This window comes from Megalopta genalis, chromosome 8 (genome assembly GCF_051020955.1).
Source record: "Megalopta genalis isolate 19385.01 chromosome 8, iyMegGena1_principal, whole genome shotgun sequence".
Classification (NCBI taxonomy): Eukaryota; Metazoa; Arthropoda; class Insecta; order Hymenoptera; family Halictidae; genus Megalopta; species Megalopta genalis.
Window position 1 is genome coordinate 8,059,298 of NC_135020.1, and position 13,942 is coordinate 8,073,239.

The 13,942-nt window shown below is 36.1% G+C and overlaps 3 protein-coding genes and 1 long non-coding RNA gene across 5 annotated transcripts in view; 2 read left to right on the plus strand and 2 right to left on the minus strand.

Moving 5' to 3' along the window:
• The window catches only part of LOC143258734 (mediator of RNA polymerase II transcription subunit 20-like), a 252,598-nt gene extending 245,484 nt beyond the window's left edge, over positions 1-7,114 (plus strand). Inside the window, exons 3-5 of the mRNA XM_076524338.1 lie at positions 912-1,168; positions 6,737-6,847; positions 6,923-7,114. Coding sequence (XP_076380453.1) covers positions 912-1,168; positions 6,737-6,847; positions 6,923-7,015 — 461 coding nt within the window. The 3' untranslated portion in view covers positions 7,016-7,114. The remainder of the gene's footprint in view (positions 1-911; positions 1,169-6,736; positions 6,848-6,922) is intronic.
• LOC117218811 (uncharacterized) lies at positions 5,774-8,317 on the minus strand. Of its 2 annotated transcripts, XR_013034040.1 has the most exons (6): positions 8,184-8,317; positions 8,037-8,099; positions 7,548-7,929; positions 6,944-7,430; positions 6,699-6,863; positions 5,774-6,621 (listed from the first exon to the last, which is right to left on the minus strand). It is a non-coding gene; the product is annotated as an uncharacterized LOC117218811 (long non-coding RNA). The 2 variants fall into 2 exon arrangements; XR_004489879.2 differs by having other exon boundaries at positions 7,548-8,099.
• LOC117218808 (trans-2,3-enoyl-CoA reductase Sc2) lies at positions 8,165-9,873 on the plus strand. Its single transcript, XM_033467455.2, has 5 exons — positions 8,165-8,318; positions 8,411-8,455; positions 8,752-9,059; positions 9,128-9,537; positions 9,609-9,873. The coding sequence occupies exons 1-5, from the start codon at positions 8,313-8,315 to the stop codon at positions 9,734-9,736; spliced, it is 897 nt and encodes a 298-aa protein (XP_033323346.1). The 5' UTR covers positions 8,165-8,312; the 3' UTR covers positions 9,737-9,873.
• On the minus strand, positions 9,858-13,900 carry tous (testes of unusual size). Its single transcript, XM_033467451.2, has 4 exons — positions 13,701-13,900; positions 12,114-13,617; positions 11,849-12,022; positions 9,858-11,675 (listed from the first exon to the last, which is right to left on the minus strand). The coding sequence occupies exons 1-4, from the start codon at positions 13,898-13,900 to the stop codon at positions 9,912-9,914; spliced, it is 3,642 nt and encodes a 1,213-aa protein (XP_033323342.1). The 3' UTR covers positions 9,858-9,911.
• Positions 13,901-13,942: the final 42 nt, after the last annotated feature.

Genomic DNA, 13,942 nt, shown 5'->3' on the forward strand with positions numbered 1-13,942 from the left:
CGCGTTATATGCACGTGCACGTCGGGGGTGTAAACAGACAACAACTTCGAGCATACTAAGCGCGCGATTCCGTGCTCCCATTGCGGCTCTCTATGCATGAGGTCCCATTTTTTACGAATCTATGAGTAATTTCGCAAATAGGATGCCCTTGTCTTTAGAACTGAGATTGAAACCAAGGTACTTGTCGCGATCTTGACTTGTTCGTTCGCTAGATGTAGGATGTTCAGCCTTTTTGCACCCAGTGTTCTGGCTAAAAACTGGAAAAATATAATAGAAGAATATTTATTTTTTGCATTATTTATATAACTTTATAATATACTTGTATTATATGGATGCCATTCGGATCATATTACGTACTTGTATTTTCATTACATATTCGTATTATGAGTCACACAATTACATAAGTAGATGAAAGCCATAAATACTACAAATTGTACTGTGTTTAAATTAAACATCGAAAAAGTTATAACCGTTATAACTGTAACTGATAGAAAAAAACGCCACATGTCACAACTTCAAAATACTGCATTAATTGAGCTGTAGAATTGATAGGAATTAACGTGGTCGTACCTTAGAAACATACTACACTTTATTTAATGAAACGAATATACAAATCTACATAATTGTATTGAATATCTAAAGATAATAATCCACAGTCAAATTAGCGACAATTAACGGAAAAATTAATAAGTAGTAGATCGGCATAAAAATGTGTCGTGTAATTACGATTGAGAACACAGCGACAAGAATATACATAGAATTTGCACATTTATCAGAAAAAAAAGCCATGGAAACAGATTCGATCTCGAAAGTGAGAAGTTTGCGTGCGATGTTCTCTCCTGCAACCACCGATGTAAAGTTACATAGTTAAACAGTAATATTAATCTTACGTTTACGATTGTTTGTTGCAGGTGTCCAGAGAACTCTTCACGTTCTGCACAACTCCGAGCAACCGGCCTCGGTGTTCGCCATTCTTGAATCCGGAAATAAAGTAGTTCCGTTGATAGCGGATGGCTTGTTCGACCTCCTCATGTACAAGATGACCAGCATCTACACGAACAAGATGCAGAAGATGGAGTCGAAGGGGCCGAGGTTCGAGATCGGCGATTTCTGCGTGAAACTCGGCAGCGTTACCATCAATCAGAACTTCAAAGGCGTCCTTGTCGAGGCGAGTTCAATTAATTTTCATGTTATGTTATTCGATAAGGTTATTTTCAGCTTTCCACTACATCGACGAGTTCACGAGATCCATAAAATAATTAAGTGAAATATAATTTCAATGTCAATATAATTTCATGTCTGAAGTGACGTTTAACCAATCCTTGATCTTCGCAGTTTATGTTTCAAGATATCGATGATTAGCGAAGATAATTCGTACATCAAAACAGCTTCTTAAACGTTCGCCTCCATATGAGTAGTCATCACAAAATAAAACTAAGATATTTCTGTTTTTATTTAGTATATTTATATAAATGTGGACACTATTTTATTTGTAATAGAACAGATCAATAAAGTAATGCAAATATTAAATATAAATAGAGAAATATCCTTTTAAAGTTACAATGAAATTAAGAGAACGATTCTTAACATAATGTAAATTAAACTATTTAAAAACTATTTAAATTCCTTTTTAGTATTGTTCATTTTCTAATAATACATTATAACTATAATGACACGATTTCAAATAGACAGAAAGGCAAGAGGATGTGTAAATATCATAATGATATTTTTTTAACAGTTAAAAAAACGTTTATACGGTTTTTAAACATTTAAATGTGCGACGAAGGTCACACATCGTCAAATTCGTGTTTGACACAGAAAATGTTTGCGAGCAAGGCTCGTCATTTCCATTTGAGGGGTTAAACTCTGATGATCGTCTTTTAATTGTAGCATCGTTGAAAAAGTTACGTTTAAAAGAAACTAAGAAATTAACAAGTTATTATTAACGTTTATTAGCTGCCATAGACAGAAGTACTTTTTCTCATTTTGTCGACAATTTCGGACAAATCGACTTTCGTGTGCTCGCAATCAATGGTTCCGTCGCGCGCCGTGTTGTCAATCGATAACGCAAAGAGTCGTCACGCGACTGGCAAAAACATCCGTAAACGACGCCGGTGTTTTGCCAAGTTTCGATCGCGGGTTAATTAGATAGCGGTCGTTCCTCACGGTTCGCGCACCGAGGGAACGAGCTGCCTCGTAACGAGTTTCGCGAAAATCACCCGGGCCAGACATCTGCCGCAATTATTCATTCAACCGATTATCTCCGGCCTTTACCCGCCCACCCCTATCCCCCAGGGAAGAGAAAAGTTTTCCAGGCGTTTGAAAACTTCCGAATACCCAGCTCGAAACTGCGATTTAAAACGGAACAGATGCCGCTTCCTCTCCCACCCCTCACTCTCCCGAATCTTGCGTCGGTGTTGACCTTAATTGGTCTTCCGAGATTCGTCCCTCGGGAGAGTATCGGGGGTTAATCATTTGGGTCACTTTAACACGTGTATTTGAACGTTTTGAATATTACGATGGACTGGCGACTTGTACGTGGACCGACATCAGGAAAGAATGCGTGGTGTACAGTTTGAAGTTTGCAAATGCAACATCAGCTTTACACGGCAGATACATTCCTCGAGAAAACGTGTGAAATGAAATAAGGAACTGTATTTAATTCGAAAAGCTGGGTAAAATGAATGAGCAAAACTTATCAGTCCCAAAAATGTCTGGCAATCCGGAAATATGGGGTTCCTGAGGTCATTTGAAACAATCTTTTCCTTAGCAAAAATGCAATCCGCGGATTTGTTTGCGAGTTATTAACGAAAAATACTGACCAATGAGAGGTCAGCTCGCCTAGTGCTAGGCGGCCGAACTAATGAGTAGAACCGGGCCTCGTGCACTCGTTGGCTGGGCCGCCTCGCGCCAACCAAGCTCGCCTCTTATCGGTCAGTATTTTTCGTTAATAATTCGTAAATGAAGCCCCGGATTGCATTTTCGCCAAGGAAAAAGTTACTTCAAATGATCTCAGGAACCCTTGTATACAGGGCACCCTGTATACATACGTATTTACATAAATACATTTATAAAATTAATTTATAAAATTAAGTTTCCATCCATTTATAAAATTAATAATGGATATATGTATACGTATATTGCAGAAAGAAAAAAGAAAAAAACTCTAAATTAAAAGTACTTAATAGTAGTAATAGTAGTAATTATTAGTAGACTGCGAATTTTATATATTTATAACAACAAATGAATAAGTGCAATTTCAAGCAGCAGACGTATCAGAAGGATTCGACAGTATCGATATATTAGTCTCAGCTTATTAAATGCATTAAAAGAAGACAGGAATTTAACTCCTGCTCCTTATAATTAACGCGAACAATTTTTATTGTGCATAAAAATTCGCAGTCCAATTATTAGTTCTATCAATAAAACTACAGTAAAACATTGCCGATCTTCGGCTGTTTTATATCATTTTTACTATCCCAATTCTTTTCTTCTTCACAAGATAACCCTACATTCTTTAAATGGCAGGATATTTAAGATGCTGTTCGCAATCAATACACTTGACACTTATTGGTTTTTGAAATTTCATAGAGTCTTCAAGATTCCACTTTGACAGAAAGTTGTTAATATACGAGAACCGCTGAACGCGACTGTAGCCATCTTCGGTAACGAGAAGAATAAGAACACATTGTCTCGGAATAGTTGTGCGAAAACAAAGGACAATAAATTACGTAAATAAAGTAATTTCTCCACAATTCTCGCTCAAATTGCGCACAAAAATGGACAATTTGGGAAGAGGAGATACGGTTATTCGAGCCTTGCGGCTCATTTTTTATAGTTGTTGATGTTGTAGAATGAAAGGTTACTCAAAAGCACTTTATTTAGAGTTACAAATTCTACTCCAGAACATTCGCGTATCCAGTGAAATAAGTGATGGTGGTGTATTGCAAAACTACAGAGGTACAGAAATCTGGTGTTGGTGAAAATCTCGAGGTGGCAACCTCACGGTTCGGTGTCTACTCTTGAACTGAACGTCTGGGCCCACCTGGGCCTCTGTAGGCAACGGCTCACCCTCGCAAGGGGCCATAAAGCTGTTAGGTGGGTCATCGTTGAAATTCCAACAGTTGACAATCGGTAAAAACGAGCCGCAAGGCTCGAATAATCGTATCTCTTCCCAAAAATTGTCCATTTTTGTGCGCACTCTGAGCGCGAATTAGGGAGAAATTACTGTACTCCTGTCCGCACCGTTGCGCTGTCCTCAATCTTGTCCTCTAAAAGTAACTATTCCACCCACGAAATCTTTACGATCTTCTTGGATCATGCCGGTAAAATTCCTCGTGCCACTTCCTAGTTACCATAGGCAATTTAATCGAGATTAAAAAACGGCTGGATTACCGAATTTCTCCGGATTACATCGGGTCATCTATTTCTTGCTGCTGGTCCCGGTTCGGGTGTCACGATATGAGCGAGAGCGTCGTAACACGAAATGTAGCCGGAGAGCAGCGGCTATTATAGCGACAATGGCGGGACTTCCGTTCTACAAGGCTCGAAGCTGTTCGTGCGGAGGAATGTGTCGGACTACGTGGCCTCTAAGCGATCCGCCGACCATTCGTATCGGTAACGGCGCTGTTTGTACCCTCCCACGACGTCGAATACGTTACGATAAACCCCCCGGTTCCACCATTAATTTCTCCGGAGAAATACTACGGCGTCGGGGTCCGCCGACTGCCACTAACTCACGGTCTACGCTCGGCGTCCGGTTTTTTCTTCGGGGAAGAAAAATGTCGCAGGGGACACAAAGTACACATGAAAAAGATACAGCGAACCGGTCGAATCTTTTGCGATGACCGCGAGGATCATTCTTTCATATCTGGACGCACCACTTCGTACGCGGTCACCCGGTAGGATTAGACTGGGGATGAAAATCCCGTTTCTCTTATAAAGACGTGAATTCTTTTAAAATCTTAGAAGAAGCGTCTTACTAGACAATGTTTAAAGAAATTTTTGTGAAAATTGCTTAACACAATAAAGAAAAATTACGTTTTTCAAGTTTTTGATCTTAGCCTTGAATAATACGGATTTTTATGCAACATAAAAATTGTCATAATTAATTGTGAGGAACACAAATTAGGTGACTGTATCTCTTTTCTTTTAATAATAGCAGTCAGTTGAAAATAATGTAACAATATCCTTAAATCCTTGTAATGTTTTTAAGCTTTTGTTTTTGACTTGTTCATTGTTGTTACAAATCCGCAGGTTTGTTATGTGATACAAACAATTAAGGACATCTTTCGATATCTGTAATTGATAAGATTAAACGTAAATCTTTGTAGAACCATAGTCAGAAGTTTCCTAGGCAAAACATCAAAGAATTGTGTAAAAACATCCATTGCAATTTTCTATAAATCTAAACATATTTCTAATTGGTTATCTCTGTAACTTTATTATTTTTCTGACCTCTACTACAAAGTTTAGAAGCGGATCTTTTTAAATGCGCTTTGACGATAATTTATTGAACTTGTTCCGCAAGAATGCCGTCAAAATAAGCGGTGCAAAGTCATCAAAGAGGTAATTGATGAATAGCTAGCTAATATTTATTCGAGATCCTACTTTTATAGATCACTTTGTAAAAGTTAGGATAAGAGAAAGATTTCTCAAGGATTTCTCTGGCTTTTCTTCAACGGTTACCGTTGAAAAGCCGGCTATCTTGATCGAGGCGATAGCTGATCCTTTGGCACAGAGTGTCGGAGATCTTGATCAGCGGTGAAAGAGGGACGAGCGACTAAGAGAGCAGCATATCGTTTCGTTGGATGTACAGATGTAGATGTAGATGTAGATTTGTTATCGTCGGAATGTAGAACGCATTCGTTATACTATAGTCTCAAATATTTGTAGATCGTCGTATTGTTAAATAAAGAACTACCTATGTCTCTCAGGCATTAACATAAATGACAGTATAACAAATTACGAATGTTCCATACCAAGAATTCAAATATATGTACCTCTCATTTGAACGGCAAGTAATAAGTTTAGTAATAAAACACATCTGCTGAGTGTATACAGGAAATCTGTTAACAGAATATGCATTTACAAAGCATAATAATTTACTCGTGTAATAATCGAGCCTCCATAGGCTATTTTATGAAAATTGAGATTGAACAAACACTCCACATCTCTGTTGACAATAAGAATTTTATTTAATGTTAATCGAAAATCTTCAGTAAATTCGTCTCTTTATTATTCATTCACGCAGGAACCTTATATTTATATAGATTTAGAAGATTAAATTGTTTTTTCGAAGGAGATATTTTTGGGTAACCAACAAACGGATCAAAATTGTTATTTTCTTATGTATGTACGTAGGAAAAGTAGCTTTTAAAAGTTTACGGGTATGTAATGGTAGAAGTGTCTCATTATTTGTCCGTATACAGTTTATATCCGGCGAAACCCTCTACTAAAGGAAGAATAAAGTGCAACGCTCGAGGGAACATACCGATACACCTATTCTCATTTTTTTCTGCCGTTTCATTCTGGTCAACCAATGACCCGGCAAAAGTGCCAATTCGGTGCCTAGCACTGTACCAAGTGTTCACGTTCTGCGCCCGCTATTATTCGTATGTCCTAAGTCGAAATAAAAGGGAGGAAACGTTTTACCGCTATCATATTCATTTTTTAATTAGAGTCCTATTAACGCTTACTCAAAATAATACATTATCGTCGTTAATGTCTTCCGCAGGTTGAATACAGACCCTGTGTGATCCCCGGAAGCGCTTGGGAGTTGATGCGAGAGTTTTTGCAAGGTTTTCTTGGGCCAACAGTGTCGAATCAAGCTCCACAATATTTACAGGTGGGAATTTCAGAATCTGAATTAAATAATAGTTTTATAACATTTCTACAATTATTATTTGCTTTTTCTTTGTAGAACCGAATGAATGATATCTACCAGCCCTTGGATACCATACAACAGTATTTGGAACACTTCGGCCAGTACCGAAAAGCCACGGGTGTGATTTAAGCTGGAAGTAATTTAATTTGCACACAATTGTGTTGGAAATATTTTGTTATGATTAAGAGATTGTAACAGTACATTTCATTAAATTATTTACTTTCAGTACACGTGATTTGAATTGATTGCGACATCTATACCTGTTCGATGTAGACTTTACAGTAGGTTTTCTGGAAAGATTTGATTTTATCGATTGAACTCATGGATAAGAAAGTGATCTGCTATTCCGACGTTAACGTTTTCGGTGATTTTTTCTTACGTACTCACATCTTTCTGTTTCATTCGAAAAAGATATTATCCAAATTACAATCTTATATAGGATGAATGCGTTTTTTACATAATTGAAAACAGAAAGTACAGTTCATGAATAATAATATTTGTGATAAATGTAGCTATACTTTGCAGCCATTGCAGTCGCGCACTCCTACATTATAAACAGAATATTTTCCATTTTATTTTTCAAAACTGCATTGTTCGTATCGTTTGTTTACGAACGTTATACGAAATCAAAACGAAAATCAGTTTACCTTATTGAACTCACCTTTGAATCTTTCTTGTTTCGAAATGTTTCGAATGTATTTACATCGTAATTATGAATATTTATGCAAGAATGACACGCCAGTTTTTTAATTATGTCATTGTCGATACTCTGCCGATGCCTCTAAGTTTATAAAACGTTACATACAGCCGTTAAATAACGGCTCTATGACCCTGAGTTATGATTTAATTATGAAATACGAATATATCAGAAAAAAGATATTATTACGTTACCACATATCCTTAAACAGAAATTTCCTTAAATATAAGTCGTCGAATAAAACAAGTTATTGAACACATATTGAGTAAATTATATTTACAGAAACTTAGAATAAAATAAATAGTGTACTCAAAAGTAGTTTTGTACGCCTTTCCCCCTTCTAGAGCTATGAAACAAGAACAAAATATATAAATTACTGTTTACTTGTATCCGGCTACAGAGATGTAAATTTTCAGAAACATCCGATGTCTAATAATGACGTCCAAAGTCTACCTTTTAGATTTCATGTAGCAGTTTAATTAAACGACACTTCGTGATCGAAGTTGAATGTTGAACCTAAAACATCAAAAGAATTCCATTGGTCATTCAAAGCTATTTGTATAATCGTACGATCGAACGATGACAGCGCCGCGTACTGACCTGTTCTGCCACAACCACTGTCTCAGCGCTCAGCAACTCAGCGTTCTAGTCTACTGGAAGCGTGAGTGAGCATCGTGAAAAGATTTGGTTTCGCTAAACTGCAAGATATCAGAAAAATTACAAGTGATAATGGAGGTATTTATCAGTGAAATAAATATAATTAATTTTAACGAATTATATCCCATAAAAAATGATCCTTAGAATAATGTACTTCTTTCGCATTTTAGATAAAAGTATATACCGCAAAATCGTCATTCGTTGCTAATGTGTCCGTAAGTAGTAAACATACAATGTCAAAGTCCAACAGAAAAGGGTAAAGGTGTATGAAATGCAACTTTTATTATAATTCATTCATAATGACAATTTAATCGGAAAATCCTTGGAAAGTTTAACTCAAATAATTTCGTGATGTATATGCGTAATGCGTATTGAAATAATTATGATAATAATGCTTTTAGAAATTGTACTTCTATTTCTAAAATCACTTTGAATTTATCATGAGACAAGTTTATGACATTAATTTCCATATTTACTGATTTTTGCTCACTTTTTTGATGTTTATATACAGGTAAAGCCAACTTCCACTATAAAAGATGTCAAGGAGGAGTTACATAAGTTAAAAAAGGCACCAAATATTAATAGGCAAAGCTTGAGACTAGATCCTAAAGGAAAAGCTTTGTCAGATTCAAATACACTGAAAGATTTGTCTATCATTGATGGAAAATTGTATTTGAAAGATCTTGGACCACAAATTAGTTGGAAAGGTGTATTCCTTGTGGAATATGCTGGTCCATTATTTCTATACTTATGGATATATCAGCGTCCTTGGATCTTTTATGGTGATACTTCTACATCTGGAATGGATACAACAGTTCAGTAAGTTTATCTTATGCTTATATGATCAAAAATAATTGAAATGGATCTCTAATCAATCTTAATTTCAGTGTTGCAGCTATTTGTTGGTCGATACATTATGCAAAGCGGCTTTTAGAAACTCTATTTGTTCACCGGTTCAGTCATGCAACAATGCCACTGCGTAATCTTTTCAAAAATTGTTCCTATTATTGGTTATTTACTGCATATGTAGCATATCATGTAAATCACCCACTATTTACAAGTCCGTGTTCATTGAGATTATTAGTGGGTTTAGCAATATTTGGGCTTTGTGAGCTCGGTAATTTAAGCATTCATTTAGCTCTGAAAAACCTCAGACCAGCAGGTTCCACAGTGCGGAAGATACCTGTACCTACTTCAAATCCATTCACACAACTTTTTAATTTGGTTTCATGTCCAAACTATACTTATGAAATAGGTAGTTGGATTGGTTTCACCATTATGACTTCTTGCCTTCCAGGTACGAATATAAGTTCTTATTTTATTAAGAAAAATATAATATTCAAATTCATACTCACTTGTTTATTTCAGCTGCTCTGTTCACCTTAGCCGGCGCATACCAAATGGCCATGTGGGCATTAGGAAAACAGAAGGCATATAAGAAAGAATTTTCAAACTATCCTAAAGGCCGTAAAGCTATCTTTCCATTTGTACTTTAAAGGCATAACAATAATTCTTAATTTAGGAACATGGTAACGGTAATTATTACTTTCATGTTTCTAGTTTTCTGGAATTTGTTACCAATATTTTTATTCCTCAAATAAACAATTTACGCGGTAATACCATACTTAATAAATTAAGTAATTTATTTTTTAAAATACATATGCCTAGTACCTAAAAATTCGATTTAATTATCTTCTCCTCGCATGGTAATTTGTCTATTAAATGGATCATATCGTCCTTCAACGCGCTTATGATACCTTGACACTCTAGCATCTGTACTTTACATTTGCTCTGCAGCTCTTCATAACCATAACATGCATTCTCCAACTTCTTTTTCGCCTCAGACGGTGTAACATTTTTTCCAGTTAAACCAAGAAGGCCTTCCATATGTAATATATGTTTTCTGACATCTTTCAACTCTTCCCTCAGTGTGTTCAATTCTGTGATCAACACAATATTCTCTTCTATTGTTTTATTCACATCTTTTCCAACACCTGGCTTATCCTGCAGTACTTGTTTCCTAAGAGAACCTATCGTTCTTTCCAGATGATCCCTCTGCTTCATGAATTCACATTGAGCATCAAAGTCTGCCTTACGACTACGCAAGAAATCATCACCAGCACTGTACTTGTGGTATAGTTTTGTTACGGCATTCTTCAAGGCCTGTGGCTCTTGCACAAGTCCGGACGTATCCAGCAAGTCTACGCGAATTTTCTTCAGAAGTTGTTGACACTTTTTACCTCGATGATCTTCGTGCTGCAGTTCGCGTCTCGCCGATTTCAACTTTTCCCTCAACTCGTGTAGCTGTAATTCTAAGCTAACGTTGGTCTTATGGAGGTTTACCAACTCTGTTTCCATGTCCTGTATCTTCTCTTTTAACTCCCTAATCTCTTGGTCTCGTGGTTCTATCTGATTCTTCAATTCAGTTATCTTATAATTTAACACAAATTTAAACTTCTCCAGCTCCTGGTTCGAACGTTTCATTTCGTATATCTGGCTTTCCCTGTCCTGGATTGTGACGTCTCTCTCTTTTATCTCTTTCTTCAAATCCATCTTACTTTTCTCCAACTCTTGGATGGATGATTGAAAGTAAGTGTATTCATTTTGAACACGTTCCACTTGTCTCTTTAGTTCCTCGACAGCTTTCTGACTAATCAAGTATCTGTTTCTTATCATTCCAGCTTCCCCTTTAAGCTTCAAATTCAACTCTTTCTCCTCGTGTAACAAATTTTCATAATTCGTTCTTAATTCTAGAATTTCTTGGTCAGCATCGTCCTCTATTTGTATCGCCATTTTTTCGTGAACCCGAGCTTGATGTGCCATTTCATCTTGAGTCTCCTCTAGTTGTAATTTATTCTGATGCAATATTGCTTCATATTTGTCTGTCGTGTTTTGCAACTCTTCAGCTGCTTGTTTTTCTAATTCTTGCAAACGCTGCTCATAGTCATTTCGCATGGAGGTCATATGTTCCTCCAATTTCATGTACTTATCATATTCTGTGATAAGTTTGGCATCGTAGTTCATTTCCACTCGTTTCATCGTTTCATTGTGATCCTCTTTCATTTTATCTATTTCTATATTTATTATATTTAGTTCACTCTTGTGATCCTCCTTTAACTTGCTTATCTTGTCCCTCAGTTCTTCGATAGCTTCGCAGTATCCTTTATGAAGATCTCGAACCTTATCGTTGTGTAGCACCTCTATTTGACGCATTTTATATGCGAGCTCGTTTTCTCTTTCTCTCATTCGGACATTCAAGTCTTCTATAGTCTGTATTTTCTCTACCAGGTCACCTTTACTAATTAACACCTCATTTGTGTATTTTATTTCTTTTCCTGTTTTTCCCTTTCCTTCGGTATAGTGCAACTTCCAAATACATATACTACCGTCGATTCCTGTAGATACTAAGTATTGTTGATTGAAGGAAAGTGCAATCTATGAAACCACCATTTAATGTTAGTATATCATTCGCAGAAATACTTCCATTACAAATATTGTTAATACTATTCAATAAATTCCTGCATTTCTAGTTATCAGTAAGCGCATCTTATAGAATATTGGTAAGTTGTCAAATTTTATTTGTATTTGCATTATTTTTACGTCCTCACCTTTGTAATATCAACAGCGTGAATGTTGAATTCCGAATATAACACTGGCTCTTGAAGTGGATAGTTTACTGACAAAATATTGCCGCCGGGACAGACAATAAATAGCACTTGATCCAGTTTCCCTAATAGCATATTATTCATAGTTACTCCTGGAAGATTATATTCTCGCGTCACCTAATAGAAACAGTGCCCTTGATATCTTCGAGAAGAAAATTGGGGGAACCATACATGTATATGTATACATATATACATATGAATGAATTACCATATTTTCCTTGGTCTCACGTATCAAACTATCATTTCCGATGCAATACGCAATCTGTTCATCAATAGATATTGCAATATCGTGTAGATCTATGTTTTTTATAATTAATTCTGCGAAACGGGTACCAGTATTCATGTCCCAATGATATATGGCACCCTCACTGCCTAATGTTAACAATTTTGTGTCTGTTTGTGACCAAAGCAAAGCTTTTACTCTACTAGTGTGTCCTTTTAAAATAAAGTAGCTAGCGAAATCAACAGTTGTGTAGATTTGTACGATATTTTCATTCACAGCAGCAAATAAATGGCCACCATGGCTGAAAGTTACAGTCTTACAGCACCTTATAGGAAATTCTTCCATAGTTAATAGATCATCTATTAATATACACATGAAGCGTAACTTATCACTGAAACCAATTAAGCAAAACAGTCCGGTGGGATGCAAAGAAATTGCACAAATGTGCTCTGCATATTGTTTAAATAAAATTAACGTTCCCGTCTCAAAATCCCATAGTTTTATACTATGGTCGAGTTCTCCACAAGTCATAAAGATTGATTTCCAAGCACACATTGAGAGATTACTTATAGGTCCATAATGCAATGCTTGACTTAAGAGCCGCAGTTCCTGCGGCTCTGGATCTACGTTCAAATCTGGCCCCCACAATCTTATATGAAATAATTGGGGCCAGCCTGTCGTAATTACTAAATGATCCAAACTTATATTAATGCCTATAGTATTTATTCTGTATAAATCGCGATTCTCGTCTTTAGATGGCTGTGTTGGAATTATATAAACGTTTCTCTTCACATATTTATGGTGACCTTCTCTCTCAAACAGTACAATTGTTCTAAAACCATGTGCGTATGCGAAGCCTTTTGGAAAAGCAACTAAACAGCGAATATTATTTTCCCAATCATTTTTTTCTTTAACATCAATTAGTGAACCACCTGCTTGTATGACATACTCTTCCCGTATTCTAAGATTCATAGAAGTTGTATCACTCATTTTATAAATATTTTTTAAGTCACCATTCTCTAAGTAAAGAATTCTTCCATCTTCAGTTCCAAGTAATAATCTATCTGAATTCAACCAAGCCATAGAACATGCAAGTATATTGTCTGCTTTCGAGAATCCATATGGACGCCAGACAGTCTCAGAAAGACTTAAGAATTTGAAATTGTGTGAACCACCAACAGCAATTACTCCTACATCGGATGGATTACAAGCTATTAATTCAACAATAGCTGGTGGTGTTTGCTGAGTGCCTACTTTAATTTTTGACTCCAATTTTCCCTTTTCCCAATTGTAGAAAAGCATTTTTTGATCAGGTTCCCCTGTAACTGCTGCTAAATACTGATTATCAAAGCTAAAATCAATGCAGGTAAATTTAGTAACTTCAGGTGCATCATAAGGTATTCCAAGCAACTTTTTTCTCTTCAAAGTTTGAACATCGTATATAGATATAGTGGGTTTCTCTCCAATTTCGCAGATTGCGACATATTTCCTTGAATGGAAAAGAAACATAGGTGCATTATAACTGATAAATTTTGTATGGTGTATACATTTTGGGAATATAGGGAAACATACTTATTATGGGTAACAGCAATAATATTTATCTCTTGTTTATCAGATAAACGTAAAAATCGTTGGCGACGTTGCGGAATAAGATGAAGTGATATTACATTACCAACAGGATACAAGACTTCTACGTCCGAAAGATAATGTATGTTCGAAATTATGTCAGTCTTTAAACCGTAAAATACTTTGGCTTGCAGCAAAGCAGACATTTTAAATAGTTTTCACAGCTATTCTAATTAAATACACAATTA